The following is a 19,467-nucleotide window of genomic DNA, read 5'->3' as shown; positions in this document are numbered from 1 at the left end:
GTAATTACTGAGTAAAAACTTTTTTTTTCTTATTCTTTTTCTCTCTTTTTTTATCAGTCCTGCTTTTAAGTCTTAATTATTCCTCGTGGAGGAACAGCACTTGAGCATTATCACTGAATGTAGCGTTCTTACTCCTCTGTAATTTGAACACTGACTATCTGACATTGCCCTTGATGATTATTGCTGTGTTGTTTTGAGATATCGGGTCTCAAGTAGCTCCAAACTGTTGGTGTAAATTCTTGAGCAGAGCAAGTTTTGGGATCGAGTGCTTGGAGGACTCTCTCATAAAGTTACTGCCAGCAGCCCCTTTCGCTTAGCTCAGAATAAACACTGGAAAGTTGCAAACAACAGATTTAATGTGTTAATCAATGAGCCTTGGATTTACTGGAAGGCATACCAGCACCTTCAAGGTTCACAGATCACTTAAATCAAACCAAACTTAAAACAAATAGCATTTGAGTTAACCAGCCGCTGACAAAAGAAGTCAATTTTGAATAATTGCTTCTGGCAAAGTCTTTGAAAGTGACTGGGTCTATTGTTAAAACCTCATACTAACCATACTACGATCAAACCACAGAGGCTTGTTTCAAGTGGTTTTCTCAGTGCTTCAGCGAACACAAATGTTTTGACAGACCTCTGCTGAACTGGACGTGGTGTGAACGCTCGCTGTCATACATTGGATGTATTTGAAGTACTGTACAGGAAGCTATACGAGTTGACTCTACTTGACTAGAAAAAAAGCAAATAAACTCAAATGAACTCCCACACTCCGCCGTCATGTCTGTGTAAGCTCCCCCAGTTGAAAAAAAAAAACTTTGCTTGGGGAATACAGTAAACAGTTGCTATCTATGGGCCTCTTTCCGCTGCAGTTTTGGCTCAGTGTGTAAATCTCTTCCCCTCTGACACAGTCCTGTCAGTTACACCACCCACACAGTGAGCTCAGGGCGCATCACCACGGAGATGTGCCCGGTCTCACCTTCCCCCTGTTATCTGCAGAAACCGCTGCAATGAAACCGGAGACTCTCCCTCCAACTTGACCCCGGCATTTCACAGATTTAAAGGCACGCTCCGCGCAAATGTGAGTCTGAGCATTTGTTGCGGTGAAGCATCATTACTCCGTTATCTCTTCCTGTTGTAGGCTTATGTGTCACCGAGGTGAGCAATACATGTTGTCAGTTCTGTATGTCACAAAAACTTCAGAGGCCGTAAAACGTCCTGAGTTCCTGTGGTTAGTATGCACACCGGAACAATCCAGATGTTGTGTCTCGTCAAAATCATTTGTCTATATATTTAAGCTATTTTTAGAAACCCCTCTCCTTAGAGTCCAAGTCATCGCAGCATGTAGGCGCCTCTGTGATCCCCTTGTTTTTCCAGAAGACTTTCATCACTGTCACACTCTCACTCCCTTTCCTCAACTTTCCTCTGAACCCACAACTCTGCATGCTGGCACAACAAAGTCACAGAGCAGCTCCAAGCTGTTTTTTCAGTGCAAAAACGGGACAAATGCTTCTCTGACCATGAAAGAAAGTTCTGTCTCTACTTAGTGTTGGTGTGGGAAAGAAGAAAGAGAGAGAGAGAGAGAAAAGGTCATAGGTTAAATACTCAGCCAAAAAGATTATCTTCATCTTAGTGGTGATGTCATCATTTGAGTCAATAATCTCACGTGTTCTTCAATATTCCAATATGTCATCAACTGCTATGGGCAGTGGTCAAAATGAAGTGCATCTAGTTCTTGTGCCACTTTATACTTTTAATTCACTACTCAACTTGACTTTTCTGTCTTGTTTTTGAGGCCTGAACCCTCCTTTTAAAACCACTGGACTCAAATACCCAACTATAAAAAAAAGTAGTTAAATCTCATCCCACTGCAACAGTATGATACTGCATGTTAATACATCAACAATCAAATCATTTATTATCATCATTACTATTCAATATTATCATTTTTTTATTATCACATATCACTTTTACTTTTTGTATTTCAGGTATGTTTCAGTTATTTATGATAATATCTTCATGTGCTGTTACTGAGAGGATCTGAGTAATAACTTTCCAAACAATGACAAAGTCAGGAAACATAACACACACACACACATAAGAGAAAAGCTAATAAATATGATATAAACATAATTAATAAAATCTGTATATTTAATAAAGTATATATATTTTAATGAATATAATATAATGATATAGAATATACATACTATTGTATTGTATATGTTTATGCTATATGTATGTATGTAATCTAACATAAGATTTGTTTGTGTGTAATGGATGTGATATGCAATAAAGTATTTATATTGTTTTATATTCTTTCGCACTAATTCAAGTCTACCTTTGACATTTTAGTAATTTTACAGTTATACTTATAATATATATTTTCGGTATTTTATTAAATAATAAATTATTTTCAATTTTATTATACTTCTAATAAATGTATTTGATGTAATTCAAAACCTTTCCTTCTTTCACTCTCAGTCTCCTATCTGGCAAATGACACTATTCCATTCATTGCTCACCGAGTCCCCTGGCGGCCAGACGAGTAACAGCAACACGGGACGTACACCGTGAAACCAATACGTCGTCTGCCCTGTGCCTTAAATATGAATATTATCTGACCGTTGGGTATGGAATATAATTTAACGTTTTATTTGACTTTTCAAATCCGCTCGTAACTGATTTGGTATTCGCAGTCGACTGAATTAATTGGCCTACTTATTTTGGATCAAGTTGGGGAGAAAAGAGAGAGAGAGAGAGAGAGAGAGAGAGAGAGAGAGAAAATGACCGTCACGTTGAATTAACGGTGCTTGACGAATGATCCAACTTATATTTGACCGGAAACGACCACGTCTTGGCTCCGGAGTGTGTATGAAATATTTTTCCAGTGATGGAAATTCGGCTCAGGAATGCGTTCTTCCCCTCCTCCGTGTGTGCGTCTCGGATATTACTGTGACCGGCTGTGAGGTATGAACACAAGTCCGTCCCTCTCCGCCGCGGCCGTCCCATTGGTCCGGACGGGACCTCAGGAATGTCCTCCGACGGTTTAAATAGCGCCCGTGTCGGCGAGCGGAGTCAGTCGCACAAGTGCAAAGATCGGAATAAAAAGAGCGCACGAGGAGACACGAGCGATTCCAGAGGAGAGCAGCCGGGACACGTGACTTTCCTCCTCCGCGTGTTGTTGTTGTCGTTGTTGTGGTCCATTTCCCATTTGAAAAGGTTTGTCGCTTGCTTTTTGATATCGTGCTGCTGACTGCCGACGAGCGGCCGCAGCCCGCAGGTGTTTAACTCTGTCCTTCTCGTTGCAGTCAGTCGTCGTTTCAGGATTTCAAGATGATGCTGGAGTGTGGCATCTTCCTGCTGCTGATGCTTTGGAGTGGCGAGGGCGCGCGACTGGCAGGTGAGCACGGAGAGACACGTGACCTCTCCGCCTGTGCAGGGTCACCGTTCCCACAGGGACGGCGTGATCATCCCATTGTAACAATATTGTTACAACAAAAACAAAAAAAACCCCACAAGTGTCTGTTGATATTTCACGTTTTGCATCTGCATGTTTTATTATGAGAGAGAGAGTGACCGGTGTCCTTTCTCCTCCGTGGCCGCAGAGAGTCGGGATGACACCAGCGTGTACGACCTGTTCGACCTGGCCCAGGTGACCAAGAGGAACCACGGGGTGAGCGCGGTGAAGGGCGCGGACCCCAACAGCCCCGCGTACAAGGTCCTGGACGCGGACCTGATCCCCCCCGTCCCCGCCGGCGCCTTCAGGGACCTCCTCGACTCCGTGCAGGCGGAGCGGGGCTTCCTGCTCCTGGCCAACTTCAAGCAGTTCCGGAAGAGCCGCGGCAGCCTGCTGACCGTCGAGAAGAGCGACGGCTCCGGGCCCGTGTTGGAGATCGTGTCCAACGGCCGGGCGAGCACCCTGGACCTGGTCTACTCCACCAGCGGCCAGCAGCAGGTGGTGTCCATCGAGGACGCGGACTTGGCCACGGGCCACTGGAAGAACATCACGCTGTTCGTCCAGGACGACCGCGCGCAGCTCTTCGTGGGCTGCGAGGAGGTCAACGTGGCGGAGATGGACGTGCCCATCCAGAAGGTGCTGAGGCCGGAGGTGGCGGACGTCGCCCGGCTGCGGATTGGAAAGGGCGCGGTGAAAGACCGATTCATGGTAAGCTCGTTTGACTTTCAGTGTGATGGTGGGAAATGCTGTTTAGCGCGCGATATGTTGTGCGCACATAATATCTCATGTGACAAAAAAATTATAATAAAAAGAATATGAATTGTTCAATTTGAATCTCTAATTGGAATTCATGTCTCTCCAGGGAGTTCTTCAAAACGTGCGTTTTGTCTTTGGGACCACTCTCGATGCCATACTCAGAAATAAGGGTTGCCTCAGTGGAGGTAAGTTTTGAAAAGGGATTTGACTGCATCTATCGCTCTTAACTGACATCTGTAGGTGTATAAATATGCAGACACAAAAATCAATTTGCCTTCTCTCTTTGCCCCCCCTGCAGCTACCTTAACAGATGTCATGACCCTGGACAGCCCGGTCAACGGCTCCAGTCCTGCCATTAGGGACGATTACAACGACCACAAAGCCAAAGGTGAGATCTCTCGTCCTCCCCGGAGTGACAAGACTATGACTCTGCTCTCCGAGTCGGTTATCGACTTCAAAGAGTCGAGGTCATTTATCGGATTCTTCTCTCCTGATGTTGCCAGATCTGCAGTCTGTCTGCGGCTTCTCCTGTGAGGACATCTCCAGCATGTTTAAGGAGCTCAGGGGAATCGGCGTGGTCGTCAAACAGCTGTCGCACAAGCTCAGCAAAGTGGTAAGCTCGACGGGCGACCGGGGGTCTGCTCATTGTCATCGTTCACTCCCTTTTCCTCTCCTCCCCATCATTTCCCATTGCTTCCAGTTCACGCATTCCCAGTGCGTGGCCACTTGTCGCTGTAATGGACGTCCCCGGCCAAGTCCTTAATGAGACCCATGTGAATAAACAAATATGTTTGGCGGCTGGTTGCATTTGCGCTGCTTCACTAGAGTCGAGCAATGTCTTAATCACAGTGTCGGTTGGTGATTCATTTGTGCTGGAACCTTGGCAAAGTGTACGTTTTCCATGCGCCGTCCTGAGCAACCCCCTTCTCTCCGTCTCTCTTTTCACCCCAGTCTGAGGACAGCACGCTGCTGAAAAATCAAATGAACATCCACAGTGGAATTTGCATCCACAATGGCATCGTGTACAAGGACAAAGATGAATGGACCGTGGACGGCTGTACTGAGTGCACCTGTCAGGTAAGTGTCATCACCACACATGTTGAAATACAACCATATAAATAGAGGGGATTCAGCTGGGGACAGACGTTGATTTTTGTTTCTTTTTCTCCCCGTAGTGAAGTGATTATAGTGTTACATGTTTGCACCCCCTTTTATAACCACGCCACTTCTCTCATGAAGCCATCAACACTTCGTCTTTACTATCAACATATCTGCATGGGTGCTTTTACACACTGTAACATCTCATGCAAGGTGTCCATGTATTGTGTAATTAGTTAGGTGTTAGTGGGAGAGTGTTAGTGGGTGACATGTCCCCCATAAAGATCACTCCGTTGTGGAATAGACTAATTAGGCTTGGAAAAGTACCAGCAAGCCTGTTTTTTCCATAGTCAGTCAGGCGTTCACTTAACTCATTATTATTGTACTAATTCGGCTGTTCCTTCATTCAGAACTCTGCTACTGTGTGCCGCAAAATCTCCTGCCCTCTGATCCCATGTGCTAACGCCACCGTGCCCGACGGACAGTGCTGTCCTCGCTGTGGAACACGTAAGCCTAATTTTCAGAACCTTTGTCTGCTTTGTAAAAATATCTTTCTTGATATCTTTCCCTCAAAAGTTGTGGTATTTAAACGTAATATCCCTCCCCTCTTCCCCCCCCCCACAGCGCCACATGCTGAGGATGGATGGTCTCCCTGGTCTGAGTGGACCCATTGTTCCGTGACTTGCGGCCGTGGCATTCAACAGCGTGGACGTTCCTGCGACCGCATCAACAGCAACTGTGAGGGCACTTCTGTCCAGACCCGTGACTGCTACCCTCAGGAATGTGACAAACGCTGTAAGTCACTCAGAATTATAATGCAACGTGACAAGTGTGATCGTAAATATTCCCAGTTTCATAGCATGATGAATTAATTGGTTATGTGCTGCTTACAGTCAAACAGGATGGCGGTTGGAGTCACTGGTCTCCCTGGTCTTCGTGCTCCGTGACCTGCGGTGAAGGAGTCATCACCCGAATCCGCCTCTGCAACTCCCCCACACCCCAGATGGGTGGCATGGACTGCGAGGGAGAGGGACGTCAAACAGAAATCTGTCAGAAGTCTCCTTGCCCCAGTAAGTTACATTTCAGCCCCAAAGTATGTGATATAGTCTTTAAAGTTGAAGCTAAATAATGAATATTGCTTTTAATTCACTTTTTAGTCAACGGAGGCTGGGGACCTTGGTCACCCTGGGACATCTGCACTGTTACCTGTAGCGGAGGAATCCAGACTCGCAAACGTCTTTGCACTGCCCCCGTCCCCAAATATGGTGGAAAAGACTGTGTTGGTGATGCCACTGCGTCTCAAGTGTGCAACAAACAGGACTGTCCTATTGGTAAACATTTAACATTTAAAGAAAAAAAACATATGAAAGAAATAAGGCATCATTGACAACACATCTCCCTTTAAACTGATAGATAGATAGATTCCTTTATTGAAATCTTACAGTGTGCAATACGTAATTAATTCATTGTTTCCACAGATGGTTGTCTGTCCAACCCATGCTTCTCTGGCACAAAGTGCACCAGCTTCCCCGATGGCTCTTTCAGGTGTGGCAAGTGTCCACTTGGCTACCGTGGGAATGGCGTCATCTGCAAGGACATTGACGAATGTAAAGAAGTTGCAGATGCTTGCCACTCTCATAATGGAGTCCATCGCTGTGAGAACACTGAGCCCGGTTACAACTGTCTGCCTTGCCCCCCGCGTTTCTCCGGCCCTCAGCCCTTTGGAAGAGGAGTGGAAATGGCGACGGCTAAGAAACAGGTATAGAGTTATTACCTACTCGCTGTGTTAGTGGCTAGTACACTAGCAGCCTGCACGTTTCTAATCATGTGCAATTTTTCTTAGGTTTGCAAACCCCGTAACCCTTGTCAGGATGGCAGCCACGACTGCAATAAAAACGCAAACTGCGTCTACTTGGGCGTCTTCTCCGATTCCATGTTCCGCTGTGAGTGCAAGCCAGGATATGCAGGGAACGGCCGTATCTGTGGAGGGGACAGTGACCTGGATGGTTGGCCCAACACTGACCTGCTGTGTGTGGCGAATGCAACCTACCACTGCAAGAAGGTAGCCAGACCCCACATAGACAGAAACACCAAAGGCCATTATTACCCCTCTGCACTCTATTATTGTGATGATTGCTTCCTTAACCACCCTTTTGTTCCTTCATAGGATAACTGCCCCAACCTTCCCAACTCTGGTCAGGAAGATCACGACAAAGATGGCCTGGGTGATGAATGTGACCATGATGATGACAATGATGGGATCCCCGATGATAGGGTGAGTTATTACAGCAGTTATATTTAGGCTCGAACTGTGCTTTCCTCGGAGACCAGACATAGCAATCAGCTGTAGCCGTCCTTCCTCTGGGCAGTAGGAATGCAAAGTCTCCATGTTTGTGCGCCTTCAACAGAGAGATGAAATGGAAAGCCAGCAGCATAGGAATAGTTTAATACAATTTCAGCAAAAAGCCAGAATTGAGGAAGAAGTGGCTTGATGCCCATACTTCTGTGTGGATTTGGAAAGTTGGGCAAGAGAAATGTTGTGGTAGAAATTACCAGCCCTCATGCAGTGGAATATCACATTCCAGTGAAAGCAAGAAGAAAAAAAGCAAGCCCTTTAAGAAAAAGTTTTTTCTCTGTACGTTTCATTTCTTTGAACCATTTTAGCGAGTGAATTTATATTTCTTTATGAATTTAGGACAACTGCCCAAGAGTGTACAACCCTGCCCAGTATGACGCAGACAGGGATGATGTTGGCGACCGCTGTGACAACTGTGTGTTCGAGGCTAATACCGACCAAACCGACACAGACAACAATGGAGAGGGTGATGCATGTGCTGTTGACATTGATGGCGATGGTGAGTTTGTCCAAGAAACCTTGCCATTGTTAATCATTAAAATAAATGTACCTAGTCCTAAGAGCTAAGATGAGAATGTTTTGACTCAACAGGAATTCTGAATGAGAACGACAATTGCCCTTATGTTTACAATGTGGACCAGAGAGATACTGATAGAGATGGTGTCGGTGACCATTGTGACAATTGCCCTCTGGAGCACAACCCCGATCAGGTAACGTCAGATCTCATCTCTCTCATTTCCATCACAGCTTCACCGATTGACATCACTCAATCTGTCACGCAACTTTGTTAAAGTTTTTTCAAAGACCCCAAAATGCTTAAATAAAAGAGAGGAATGTTACAGCTTTGAGGAGAAACAATGCAAAGCTCCCTGTTCTCTTCTTTATTCATCCACCTTGGAAACACATGAATACACATGTGAATACATTCTGCTGAGGTGTAAGGACACTTGACACTTGACTGAAGGGATGTTGCTTACATTCCAGAAAACAAAGGGCAACATTGAGGGAGTTATTTGAAGTGAGAGTCAGTCTTTGGGAAATCTCATCATGAGGGAATTCTGTTCTCCTGCAGGTTGACTCTGACTCCGATCTTGTTGGAGACAAGTGCGACAGCAACCAGGACATTGACGAGGACGGTCACCAGAACAACTTGGACAACTGCCCCTACATCGCCAATGCCAACCAGGCAGACCACGACAAGGATGGCAAGGGTGACGCTTGCGACCATGACGATGACAATGACGGCATCCCCGATGACAAAGACAACTGTCGACTGGCCTTTAACCCAGACCAACTGGACTCTGATGGTGAGTCAGTCGTTCACTGAGTCAAACGGTGTCTGTATTCTCCTAGAAAATCTTTTGGTTTGTCTTTTGATGATTAGTTGCTTCTTTGGAATTACAATGCCTAAAAATATTTATATTTTCCTCTCAGGTGATGGCCGTGGTGATATTTGCAAAGATGACTTTGACCAAGACAATGTTCTGGACATCTATGATGTGTGTCCGGAGAACTTTGCCATCAGTGAAACAGACTTCCGCAGATTCCAGATGGTTCCCCTGGACCCCAAGGGTACCTCCCAGATTGACCCCAACTGGGTGGTCCGGCATCAGGGCAAGGAGTTGGTCCAGACTGTCAACTGCGATCCTGGCATTGCTGTTGGTACGTTATATACAGACAGACATCTCACTACAAATACACAGTCACAAAGTGGTGGCCAACCTGTTCTGAACCGTCACCTCTCTCACTTCAGGTTACGATGAGTTCAGCGCAGTGGATTTCAGTGGAACATTCTTCATCAACACTGACAGAGATGATGATTACGCCGGGTTCGTGTTTGGCTACCAGTCAAGCGCACGCTTCTACACGGTCATGTGGAAACAGATCACCCAGACCTACTGGTCCAACACACCCACAAGAGCTCAAGGCTACTCTGGCCTGTCAATCAAAGTGGTGAATTCCACCACAGGCCCTGGTGAGCATCTGAGGAATGCCCTGTGGCACACTGGAGACACCCAGGGACAGGTGAGCAGAGAACCCCTGGACTCAGAGTTTGAGATATCAGACACAAGTTTACACAATATTTGACTGTTTCTCATTTTAACCTTTACAATTCTTGTTTTCCAGGTTCGCACTTTGTGGCACGACCCCAAGAACATTGGCTGGAAGGACTTTACCGCCTACAGGTGGCACCTGACCCACAGACCCAAGACTGGACTTATCAGGTGAGCTGAAATCCTCAGAAGCATGGTCTTTCACTCAGTTACAAACCTGCCCACATATCAGACCACACAAATGGAAATGAGATCACGTTTGACCTTCTCTATTTTACAGAGTGGTCATGTATGAGGGCAAGAGAATCATGGCCGATTCTGGGAACATCTTTGACAAGACATACGCTGGTGGGCGACTAGGCTTGTACGTCTTCTCTCAGGAGATGGTTTACTTCTCAGACCTCAAATATGAATGCAGAGGTAAGCACATGTGAAATAATAGTGGTGTTTTACATTTTATAACTGTATAATTTCCTCACCTCAGACTTGATTTGTAACATGACTTATGTCCTTGATTCCTTTCAGATACATAAATGGACCACAGAGCTTTGCGGAGGAATGTATCAGTCTGTCTGTATGAATATATAATACGAGACCCATATCTTTGACTTTTTCCTTTCATAAAATGCACATTGGAGGAATGACGGGCAAGTGAGCTAACGTGAGGTAAACCGACCTCAGGACTTAAAGCCAAATGAATGATGATTCTGCACCACTGCAACCAAACTCAAATTGTGAGCGCGGCACTGCTCAGAAGACATTGGCCCACTCACTTTGTTGCTCTGATCTGCATTGAAAGAGGGCCACATTTTATTGCTTTGCACACCTGAACTGTTGTTGGTTGGCGGTATTCCTCTGTGGAGGAGGGACCAAAGAGTGCTTCATGTTCTTAGTTCTTTTATTTCTATTTTTTTATGAGCATTAATCTACATCTGCTGTGGACTCGGACTTGCTTGTTTCAGTATGAAGAGAGCAGTAGAACTTTCTTAGGCCGGGGTAAATATGCCCGTTGAAGGAACTGTTGAGGGACCGTGGACAGTATGGACCGACTGTTGCTATCAAAGAGAGTGAATGGTGTTTGTGTGTTTGTGCATGTGTGCCACCCAACCAAGTCAAATTTTGTTTTCGTTTCTATTGATAACCCCCCCCCCCCCCTCGCCACACATTCGCACAGAGTATGTACAAGGTCTTGTATTTAGCTGATGCTTAGGACTGGCCCAAAGTATTTGTCTTCTCAGGAAAGAGCACTAGAAGAAAATGAGGATAGCACAAAATTCAGGACAGCACAGGCCCCAAAGCAGGCACATTGCACACTGCTTTGGACATTAACTATTAGCAAATATTATGTTAATATCTCTAATCTTTACTGAAAGTGTCAACGCACATTAACAGCGAGGGCCAGTCCTGTTTCCTGTCACGAGTTAACCATTGTTAGTAGAGCTAGTTAGCTCATCTTTGCACCTTGCCATCTTAAAACGTTGCCAGCAACCTATTCAAATTAACTGAAATCAGTATCCACTAATGGCAGTTGGCCAAAACAGTAGGAAAAAAAAATACAAATACATAAATACTCCAAATATTCTGCTTCTGCACAGTGTGCATGACTGGTGTGCCTGAGCTTGTGTGTACATTTCTGATAAGGGAAAATCAAACGAAACCCTTTATGTACAAATATTACCTCATTAGTTCTTTTTGTATTGAGGCCAGCAATACACAAGAATCACTTTTCTTAGCAACAGTGTATAAATTGGTTGGCTTCTTTTTTTTTTTGTTAAAAGCAAGACTTTAGTATCATTTATATGCTGTATATAAGATATTTTTGTAGCAAAAGAAGCCCAAACAGGAACGTAAAGGATTAAAGAAATGTTGTCTTGACTATGATGTGCTATATGTATTTCTTGTGCATTTTTTGGGGGGATAAATTATTGTATCTGTTTTATGTTGAGGTTATTTCATTTGTGTAGATACATTGCTATTTAAATAATTTATCTAGAAGCGTAGCCTCATATGGAAGCGTTTCTGTCTGTATAAACTTATTTGCACACTGACATGAGGATGTCTTTGTTATTTTGGTTTTTGTACTTCTTTTTTTTTTATTAGTGAAGCTTTTCTATAAACTTTGTTTTATAGTTTCTACCTAAAGTGCTGTTTATACTCCTACCTGTTATTTTGTAATGTCAAGTGAACAATAAACACTTCAGGAAAAAAAAAAAGGATCTTGGTCAATTGGTGTCTTGGCAAACAAACAGTTAAATAGTCAGTTTGGAGAATTAGTCATATCCAGTGTGATTTCTCCCTAGAAAAGCAAAGGGAGCCGCGCCATGCTCTACCAAATGACTGGAATCCATCGGCCGAGTCCAGTGAAGCCTTGGAGAGAGGGAGTATCCTCGGGAGTCAACGACAGGAGAACTCAACATGAAGTAGAACCCACTCATACGGCACATCCACACGGGTCTGATGGCACATGACACAGGCGTCTCCTTACACCTTCGAAAGACAACACTCCACGTGAGACGGGGACTTTGGGGCAGTGAACGTCAAGTTGTGGCCGTGGTCCCCTCTTGCCTGCCAGTGAGCATGTGCACTGAAGTAACAGCTTTCATAAAAGTATCTGGAAAAAATACCGTAGATAAAGTATTCACAGCCCAGGTCTGCGCCAGCATATCATCTGTAAAAATAATTCAGACTGCTAATTTAGATCTTCCCCTGGGCCAGGAGGAGCTGTAATCTGAGGCACCGGTGAGGGTCATGCCAGAAAACCCAAACAGGCTCACTAGACGAGTGGGCCCGTAGGTGTCCAGTGCCAGGAGAGAGAGGGGAGGCAGGGCCTCTGGGCTGAGGTCAGCCAGGTGCACGCCAGCGGCCCACACCGTGCGAGCCGGAGCCAAGAGGAACGGCGTCAACAGCTTCAGCAAGAAATCTCCAAAACAAACCAAAGGGGATGATTCTCAAAGAAAGCAATCTTTTGTCAGTTGGATCCTCTTTTTTTTTTTTGTTTAAATGAAAATAGAAGCTCGGGCGAGGTCACACAGGCTACAGTTTCAGAAGATCCTCCTGATCCGACCCACTCTGACGCAGGTCACCTATAGAGAGGCAGGAGTTGGAGGAATGTTTGGAACTGAACTGGATCCGACTGCCACTCGCGTGGAGCACATGCATCATCCCTCTGTCCGCATTAACAACCAGGCTGGATGTCTGAGCACATGTTCCTAATACACAATACTCTATTTGAGAGGAGAGGGCTTCGCTTAAATACATGACAGTGTTCAGACTTCACGCCACAGACACACTGTTATTGGATAATTGGTGTGCAGCAGAACATTCTGTGGCCTCAGTATCCGGTTGTTAGATTTAATGTCAGCAATTTTCTGTTCTCATCTGTGTCATGTGTAAAACAACGGGTGGACCCGCAGCTCCTTTTCATCACGCCGAGGAGCAAACAGAAGTCAAATGAAGAGCATCAGAGGGGTGATGCACTGTATGTACCACACTCAGACAATGCTTACTTTTCCATATTGTAATAATGCCGCAATTTCATTATGTCCATTATACCATGTGATGATGAATGATTGGTTAAACTAAATACATTGTATATCGAGTGTGCACGTTATGTCGCCGATTTCTCACTTTGCAGTGTCGTCATGATGACATCATTCCTACTGTTTGATCAGAAATCATTTTTCAGTTAAGCTTCAGGTTGCTTCTATAGTCCTATACGGGATGCAGAGATACCTCGAAAAAATCCCTTTTTGAACTATGTATGATTTTATCTTTTGACCTTGAAAACATGGAGACCAATTAGGAAAGAAACTATTTTTACCATCAATTTGTCAATCATCCAAAAGATCAAACTACGATTTTACCAATACTGACACATCGTGAATCATGTTCATAACAATTTTATGTTACATGGATACAAGATATGTTAGTTATATCTACACAAATCTAAAGGCTCAATATGTTTACATCCAGTAATGTGTCTCTTGACATCCCAGTAAGGAACGTTAACAGACCCTCTGACAGCCAAGCTTCAGATGGCTGCGGCCATTGTGTCTTCTTTGAGGGTCTCATTGTGTTGTGTCAGTCGCCTGGAGGGTCCTGGCTCCAGCCCTCAGTCAGCTCACATTCATCCAGCAGGCCAAGTAACTGCTCCTCCGTAAGCTCCGGAGACTCGTCCTGCAAAAAGACACAAGAAAAGTACGCACGGTTTTAGAAAGTAGAAGTCATGAACGTGTTTGTGTGCGCACACAGAAACCCACCGTTTCATTACAACCGCTCCACTCAGACACATGTGTAACCGTAGACCTCTGGTAGTATCAATGTCATATTATTACATGAGTAATGATGCCATGGTTAGACTCTGTGCTGCCTCATTCCCTGTGTTCTCCTCGGGTTCTTGCCTCCTTGTGTGGCTGTTTGTCCCCGGTTTGTCCTGCTCACTGTCTGCCAGTGTGCTCCACCAGATCGCTCAGTCTACCGTGCGGTAGAAAATGTCGTGGCCAAATTCTAGTCTGTTATCCCTGATGCGATTTTTGCATGTTACTAATCCAGGGTTTTTTCTGTTTTTTATCCTCCAGCTCTGTCCTCGTTAGCTGTCTGCAGTCTGGATCTTCGCCTCACCACCTGTCCTCGTCTCCAGCTCCACGTTAGGATGCTCCGCTCACTGCCTGCCCTGCTCAGCCCCCAGAGCCATTGCCCCACCCGCCTCTGCAGTCCACAGACTCCTACCCTGCTCCTCGCCCGCCACACAACACCCCAACAGAAGGCTGCGGTGACGACAATCCATCTCTCGAACCATAAGAAACCGTTTGCATGTAATTCTTTTTGTATTTCGGTTTGCATTTTTGCATTTTGGATCCTAAATCGAGGCGTGGACAAAAATAACATTTTTCATCTTTGGTGCTGATATCTGCTGAACATCCTCCCCAGATGCGTTCCCATGACAAATATCCTTTACTGGGCTTAAAACCCAGCTTTGACAAATCCACATGTCACTTTAATGCATGACCTGCGATAACAGTGGCAGTTCATATTAATGAACAGCACTGCTGAGATTGTCCCCTGTGCCTGGTTGGAAGCTGTCTGGGAAAAAAACACTTCCAGTTGGATACAAGTATTGTTTTTCTAACTCAGCCTTCTGGGGCTGCATGTGAGTTCGGGGAAGAACGCCAGCCTTCTTAAACTAGGTTATGAGCAAAGGGGAGGGTTCCAGAATTTGAATAAATGTCAATATGTTTCCATGGCAGGGATTTGCTATTTGGCAACGGCAAGCAACATTTCTGATTTCAAATGATTTGACTAAAGCTTCAATAAGGTGAGACATGACTGATTCCCCTCTAAATGAGTGCCCATACACAGTTGCCGTCTCTTGGTGTGAGAGTCTTTTCGCTCTGTTGAGACAGCTGCTACTCAACAGTCAATTTGTTCCAGTAACACCAACTCATTACCTTTCATGACGTGAGCAATGAGCCAAAAGCGCGTCCAGGGAAGCCAGGCCTTGGGTCTCTTAGGGTTGAATAGTAATCGCCGTCTTCATTCCCTCAGCATGTGCACTGGTGCTTCTAGCTGTCGTCCCATCGAACACCATGTCCCTGGCCTTAAAACGGGGACCTCGTGATCCAGTGATTCTGACCCTGCTCCAGATAAGAGTCTTAAAGTGGGATTAATTGATCTTTTTAAATCCCAAATCGGTGCAACAAAACAGTCTTCTACACACCGTTAGGACCTTGTAAAAATGATATAGCTTAAGTGTTTAAAAAACTGTCTTCCTTTTGGACATCCAGCGGGCACAAGGCAGCATCAGCATTCATTAGGAATCTTGCCGCTGGACACCTGATGAATCTCCACTAACTCCTACAGGGCAGCGTTAGATGTAGCTGCTAAATGTTCCCAGTATAATGGCTCGTGTACGTGTTAGATATTTAGTTACCGGTGGAAAGGGCCAGCTGTTTTGTTTTTGCTTAACTCGCTAACTGGCTGCTGTGCTTCTTATTTGACATAAAGATGAGAAAACAGTATTAATCTGCGCCTCTGGCAGAGGACAGCAGATATGCATATTCCAAAAATGCCGAACCTGAGGCCACTAATTTGTGCTAGCTCAGTTTAATCCAGTATTTAATTAGATAGATTTTCCTATAGGCCAATATTACAGTAGCTTGCCAAATACAAATATACCAATAACCTGTATTTAAATATGGAACTAGGAAAAAACAACTTTCGCCGCAGTGTGACTTCAGGCCCTCGGTGCTGAGAGAGGGTTATATGCCCACGCGGTTGTTTACACTCTATCCTTTCATCCCGCTGAGTCACTCAAGACAACATTACATTCCTGCGTCTCATCCACCCCGCAAGCTGGAGTTAATACTCTTCATCGATCATCTGTATTCCTCCTCTGACCCGACCACCCTCTGGAACTCTCAGGCCTCTGCGCCAGATCCCAGTCGCTGATAGACATCTCTACCAGACAAATCCTGTCCATGTTCAAAGTGCTCCAGAATGTAATGGCACACTTTAGGTCATGGCGGGTTGGCCCGGGTTACTCTTTAATGACCCCGGCAATTACCCAGACACTGCATGTCATCTTATTCCACAGGCCACAGGCCCCACGGACACATTCCAGCCGCGATGCCCCCTGCAACACTCAGTGTTTTTGTACTTTGACATGCATGTAGCGAGATATGGCCTCTTGCCTGTGCACTTGAACTTTAACCGTGAAAGTCAGTATGTATCCACATGCATAATGACCTGCTTAGCTTTTAGGCATTTACCTTCTCCTGCAGAAAAAAAAGAAGCTGATTTGCTTGGAATGGCATAAATTTGCACAAACCAAAAGGAGCCATTACTGTAACTTGAGACGTATGGCACACACACACACACACACACACACACACACACACACACACACAAAATCACTGGTCAATTACAGGCATGTGACTGTTAGCGTGCTCATGAATGGGGCAATAAAAAAAGTGCCCCACTGGCTGAAGTATTAATAGCCAGAAATGCCTTTAACCAGTACCAGCCGTCTTGGAGATACGAACTACACGTTAGACTTTCCTACAGACAGGAGAGAGAGAAAAAGAAGGCGAAGGAAAGAAAGAGTCCTCTTCACTGTGATGACAGAATGCTGTGACCTGTGGTGGTTGCGGTTGACCTCAGGTACCCTGCATACAAGGGTGTCTTGTGGGTGACTGATGTGTTTTCCTGTCTGACTGTCAGTCTGCAGAGAAAGTGAACTCCAGCATCACAGCCTCTTCAGCTCATCTCAGACCATCGACTGAAGCTGCAGCAGACACCACCACGGCCCCAGTGACTGACCTCACTAGTAATGTGCAAGTATGTGACTGATAAGAACTGCTTCTGCTGTAAATTTCATTAATGTCGCATCACTAAAGCCGGTGAATATTGGATAAGACAAAGTAAAAGTCAAATCCATCCCAATTCCCTATTATTGATCTGGACATGTCATACTTTCCCCCCTGTGCTCCAGCTTTCCGGACGCAGCAGGCTTATTGCATTTGTCTCATTCTGGCCTGTAGCCACAAACGGCTCGTTGGCGGAGAAAGTAAGTGAAAGGGAAACCTGTGTCACTGTTCTCTTTCCCTGTGCTTTTGAATAGCATCAAAAAATGACGATGAGTTGAAAGTGTTGTTTGCCCTCCAGACACAGGAGTCCAGTTCCTCTCCCAACAACCCTTGCAAGAGGCGGGCAAACCCCCCGACCTATAGAGGAAGAGTAAAGTTTCTCGGTCACTGTGCGGTATCCTCTTCCAGCAGGTAGTTGAATCTGACAACGCTCGAGCTGTTTGGCCCTGCGGCTCCCTGCCCTGCGACGGACCACCGCCTCTGTACAGCCCACTGGTGGCTCCTGTACACACAGGGTGCAGGGCCGCTGTACCACAGGAGTGGGCTGCTCGGGTTTCAAGGTCACCGACTTCAGTCACATACCTCGGCTTTATCGGCCACGGACCCGGGGGCCGGGTTTTCACTAATACAGGGAGGAAATTCTCTTCATTACACCCTATTGGCTCCCATTCAGATGCTGATACGGACTCGCGAGGCGAGCCAGCAGTGACATCATTGTAAATGTAGCTGTTAGATGAAAAAGACATGGTTGTCACATGTCAGATAATATAGATACTACTCAGTATAATTTACCTCAGGTACTCCTGTGGTTGATGCTGGCTGGATCCCAATATATTCATTCTTACCCCATTATTTCACACATGGCTGAATGCATAAAAATGTTGCGCACGAGCGCACACACACTCATGAGTCTCTGTGCTCACGTTGTTGTGACTGAGCCATCAAACGAAGCCCTAAGAGGAAATAACGTTGCCCATTCTCAGGTGATTTACAGCTTCAGCTCGGGCTGCTTCAGTGCTGTGGGGAACGTACATTTACATTTCTCTAAAAGGCTGTTAATGTCAGATTGGAGCTCCTTTTTTTTTTACCGTATATTATTATATTACTTTTATTTATTCTCTTGCCATTACAGTGCTCCTGACATCTTGGTGTCCTGGAGGTACAGATTAGAATTTAGTCTATAAACGACTGGACTAAAATATATATATATTTTTTACTAATAATTCCAGTTTAAATCTCCTCCCTGTTTTGACCTGCTGACTTATTTGGTCTTACCAAAAAGAAGAAATTGAAAGTCAGTGCTCCTGACATATTGGTGTGCTGGATGTGCAGATTTTGAATTTTATATGTTATACCTTTAGATATAGATAAATCACATATAAGATATATATGTTGTATGTTTCTCTAAGGGGTATTTGAGCAACCAGAGTTTCTGACTTGACTTGGATTTTTAAGATCTTGATAGAATAAAGCAACTTAGCTTTTGAATATTTGGCACATGGAGGGCACACATATGGGTGTGTTAATAGGACTGTAGATGTGTGTTTGGAGTAAATACCCTGCTCTACACACCCGGTTCAGTTTCATTTACATATGTATGTATTATTCCATGATGTTATATCTACCTTTTTTAATATGAGATCTGTTAAATCCGTGTTTCTCATTTGTTGATATTGGTGTGATAAGAAGGCCTGAGTATCCTGCCCTTCTGCAAAAAATCTCAGAGAATTGTTGGTTTTGTATATTAGACAAAAGAAATGCCCTGTGGTTGATATAGAATAGAGTACAGGGTATACAGAGAGCCTGGTAATATGAGAGAGAATGTATGATTGATGATGTTGGCCATATTAGACTGAAATTGCCTTTCTGGAACCCTCTTGCTTTACTGTAAATGTTGGGGTTGTCCTTCCTTTAGCAGTTGATGTAGGAACGCAGCCAATTAAAGTTGCAGGAAAACTAGCACCAGGCAGGCTGTCAGCTGAGTATCACAGAATTAGCATTGTTCATTTTTTTTCAATAGTGTTTCTGTAGAAATCCATAATTAATAGAACAGTGAGAATCAAATTGACAATAACTTTCTTGGCAGACCAAGCCTTTTCCAGACAAACATCATCAACAGCGAGAATAATAAAAAAAAGAATCAAAGGTGAAAGGGAAGATTCTTTGGCAAAGAAGTGAGTCGCACTGGAAGGGGGAGGGGGGTTGCTTGGATTGAGACAAAGGAGAAGCAGCGATGACGCACAAGACGACTGGTCTCAGATCTGACTCCAGCTCAACGCGGCCTTTGTTTGAGTAAATCGCCAGGTAACTCTGAGGACAAACACTTGAACTCTCAACATCACACACTAGAATCAATCACGCTCAAGCAGCGAAGGAATCCGCAGC

General features: G+C 44.8%; 2 protein-coding genes across 7 annotated transcripts in view; one reads left to right on the top strand and one right to left on the bottom strand.

The window, feature by feature from the left end:
- The window catches only part of LOC118286576 (thrombospondin-1), a 47,681-nt gene extending 35,750 nt beyond the window's left edge, over positions 1 to 11,931 (top strand). Inside the window, exons 1-22 of one of the 2 annotated variants that reach the window (XM_035611101.2) lie at positions 3,014 to 3,216; positions 3,306 to 3,397; positions 3,603 to 4,162; positions 4,317 to 4,395; positions 4,509 to 4,598; positions 4,714 to 4,823; positions 5,162 to 5,287; positions 5,719 to 5,815; positions 5,933 to 6,103; positions 6,202 to 6,378; positions 6,466 to 6,639; positions 6,787 to 7,067; positions 7,152 to 7,370; positions 7,476 to 7,583; positions 8,004 to 8,163; positions 8,256 to 8,374; positions 8,737 to 8,971; positions 9,099 to 9,326; positions 9,418 to 9,689; positions 9,792 to 9,889; positions 9,999 to 10,138; positions 10,244 to 11,931. In XM_035611101.2, the coding sequence (XP_035466994.1) occupies positions 3,029 to 3,216; positions 3,306 to 3,397; positions 3,603 to 4,162; positions 4,317 to 4,395; positions 4,509 to 4,598; positions 4,714 to 4,823; positions 5,162 to 5,287; positions 5,719 to 5,815; positions 5,933 to 6,103; positions 6,202 to 6,378; positions 6,466 to 6,639; positions 6,787 to 7,067; positions 7,152 to 7,370; positions 7,476 to 7,583; positions 8,004 to 8,163; positions 8,256 to 8,374; positions 8,737 to 8,971; positions 9,099 to 9,326; positions 9,418 to 9,689; positions 9,792 to 9,889; positions 9,999 to 10,138; positions 10,244 to 10,251 (3,732 nt within the window). In that variant the 5' untranslated portion in view covers positions 3,014 to 3,028 and the 3' untranslated portion in view covers positions 10,252 to 11,931. Of the gene's footprint in view, positions 1 to 3,013; positions 3,217 to 3,305; positions 3,398 to 3,602; positions 4,163 to 4,316; positions 4,396 to 4,508; positions 4,599 to 4,713; positions 4,824 to 5,161; positions 5,288 to 5,718; positions 5,816 to 5,932; positions 6,104 to 6,201; positions 6,379 to 6,465; positions 6,640 to 6,786; positions 7,068 to 7,151; positions 7,371 to 7,475; positions 7,584 to 8,003; positions 8,164 to 8,255; positions 8,375 to 8,736; positions 8,972 to 9,098; positions 9,327 to 9,417; positions 9,690 to 9,791; positions 9,890 to 9,998; positions 10,139 to 10,243 lie in introns of those variants that run through there. The other variant, XM_047337605.1, reaches the window with a different exon arrangement.
- Positions 11,932 to 13,685: 1,754 nt separating this feature from the next.
- Positions 13,686 to 19,467, bottom strand: part of fsip1 (fibrous sheath interacting protein 1) — a 23,843-nt gene continuing 18,061 nt past the window's right edge. For 2 of the 5 annotated variants that reach the window (XR_004785412.2, XR_004785413.2), the window contains exons 10-11: positions 15,166 to 15,368; positions 13,686 to 13,894 (exon numbers count right to left, since the gene is read on the bottom strand). Coding sequence is in view for 2 of the 5 variants with exons in the window: in XM_035611107.1 (XP_035467000.1) it covers positions 13,799 to 13,894 (96 nt within the window). In the remaining 3 variants the exon portion in view is untranslated. Of the gene's footprint in view, positions 13,895 to 15,165; positions 15,369 to 19,467 lie in introns of those variants that run through there. The other 3 variants (XR_004785414.2, XM_035611107.1, XM_035611108.2) reach the window with 3 other exon arrangements.

The sequence above is a fragment of the Scophthalmus maximus genome, chromosome 15 (assembly GCF_022379125.1).
Source record: "Scophthalmus maximus strain ysfricsl-2021 chromosome 15, ASM2237912v1, whole genome shotgun sequence".
Lineage (NCBI taxonomy): Eukaryota > Metazoa > Chordata > Actinopteri > Pleuronectiformes > Scophthalmidae > Scophthalmus > Scophthalmus maximus.
Note: the sequence above shows the minus strand (reverse complement) of the source record. Positions and strands in the feature narration are given on the sequence as shown.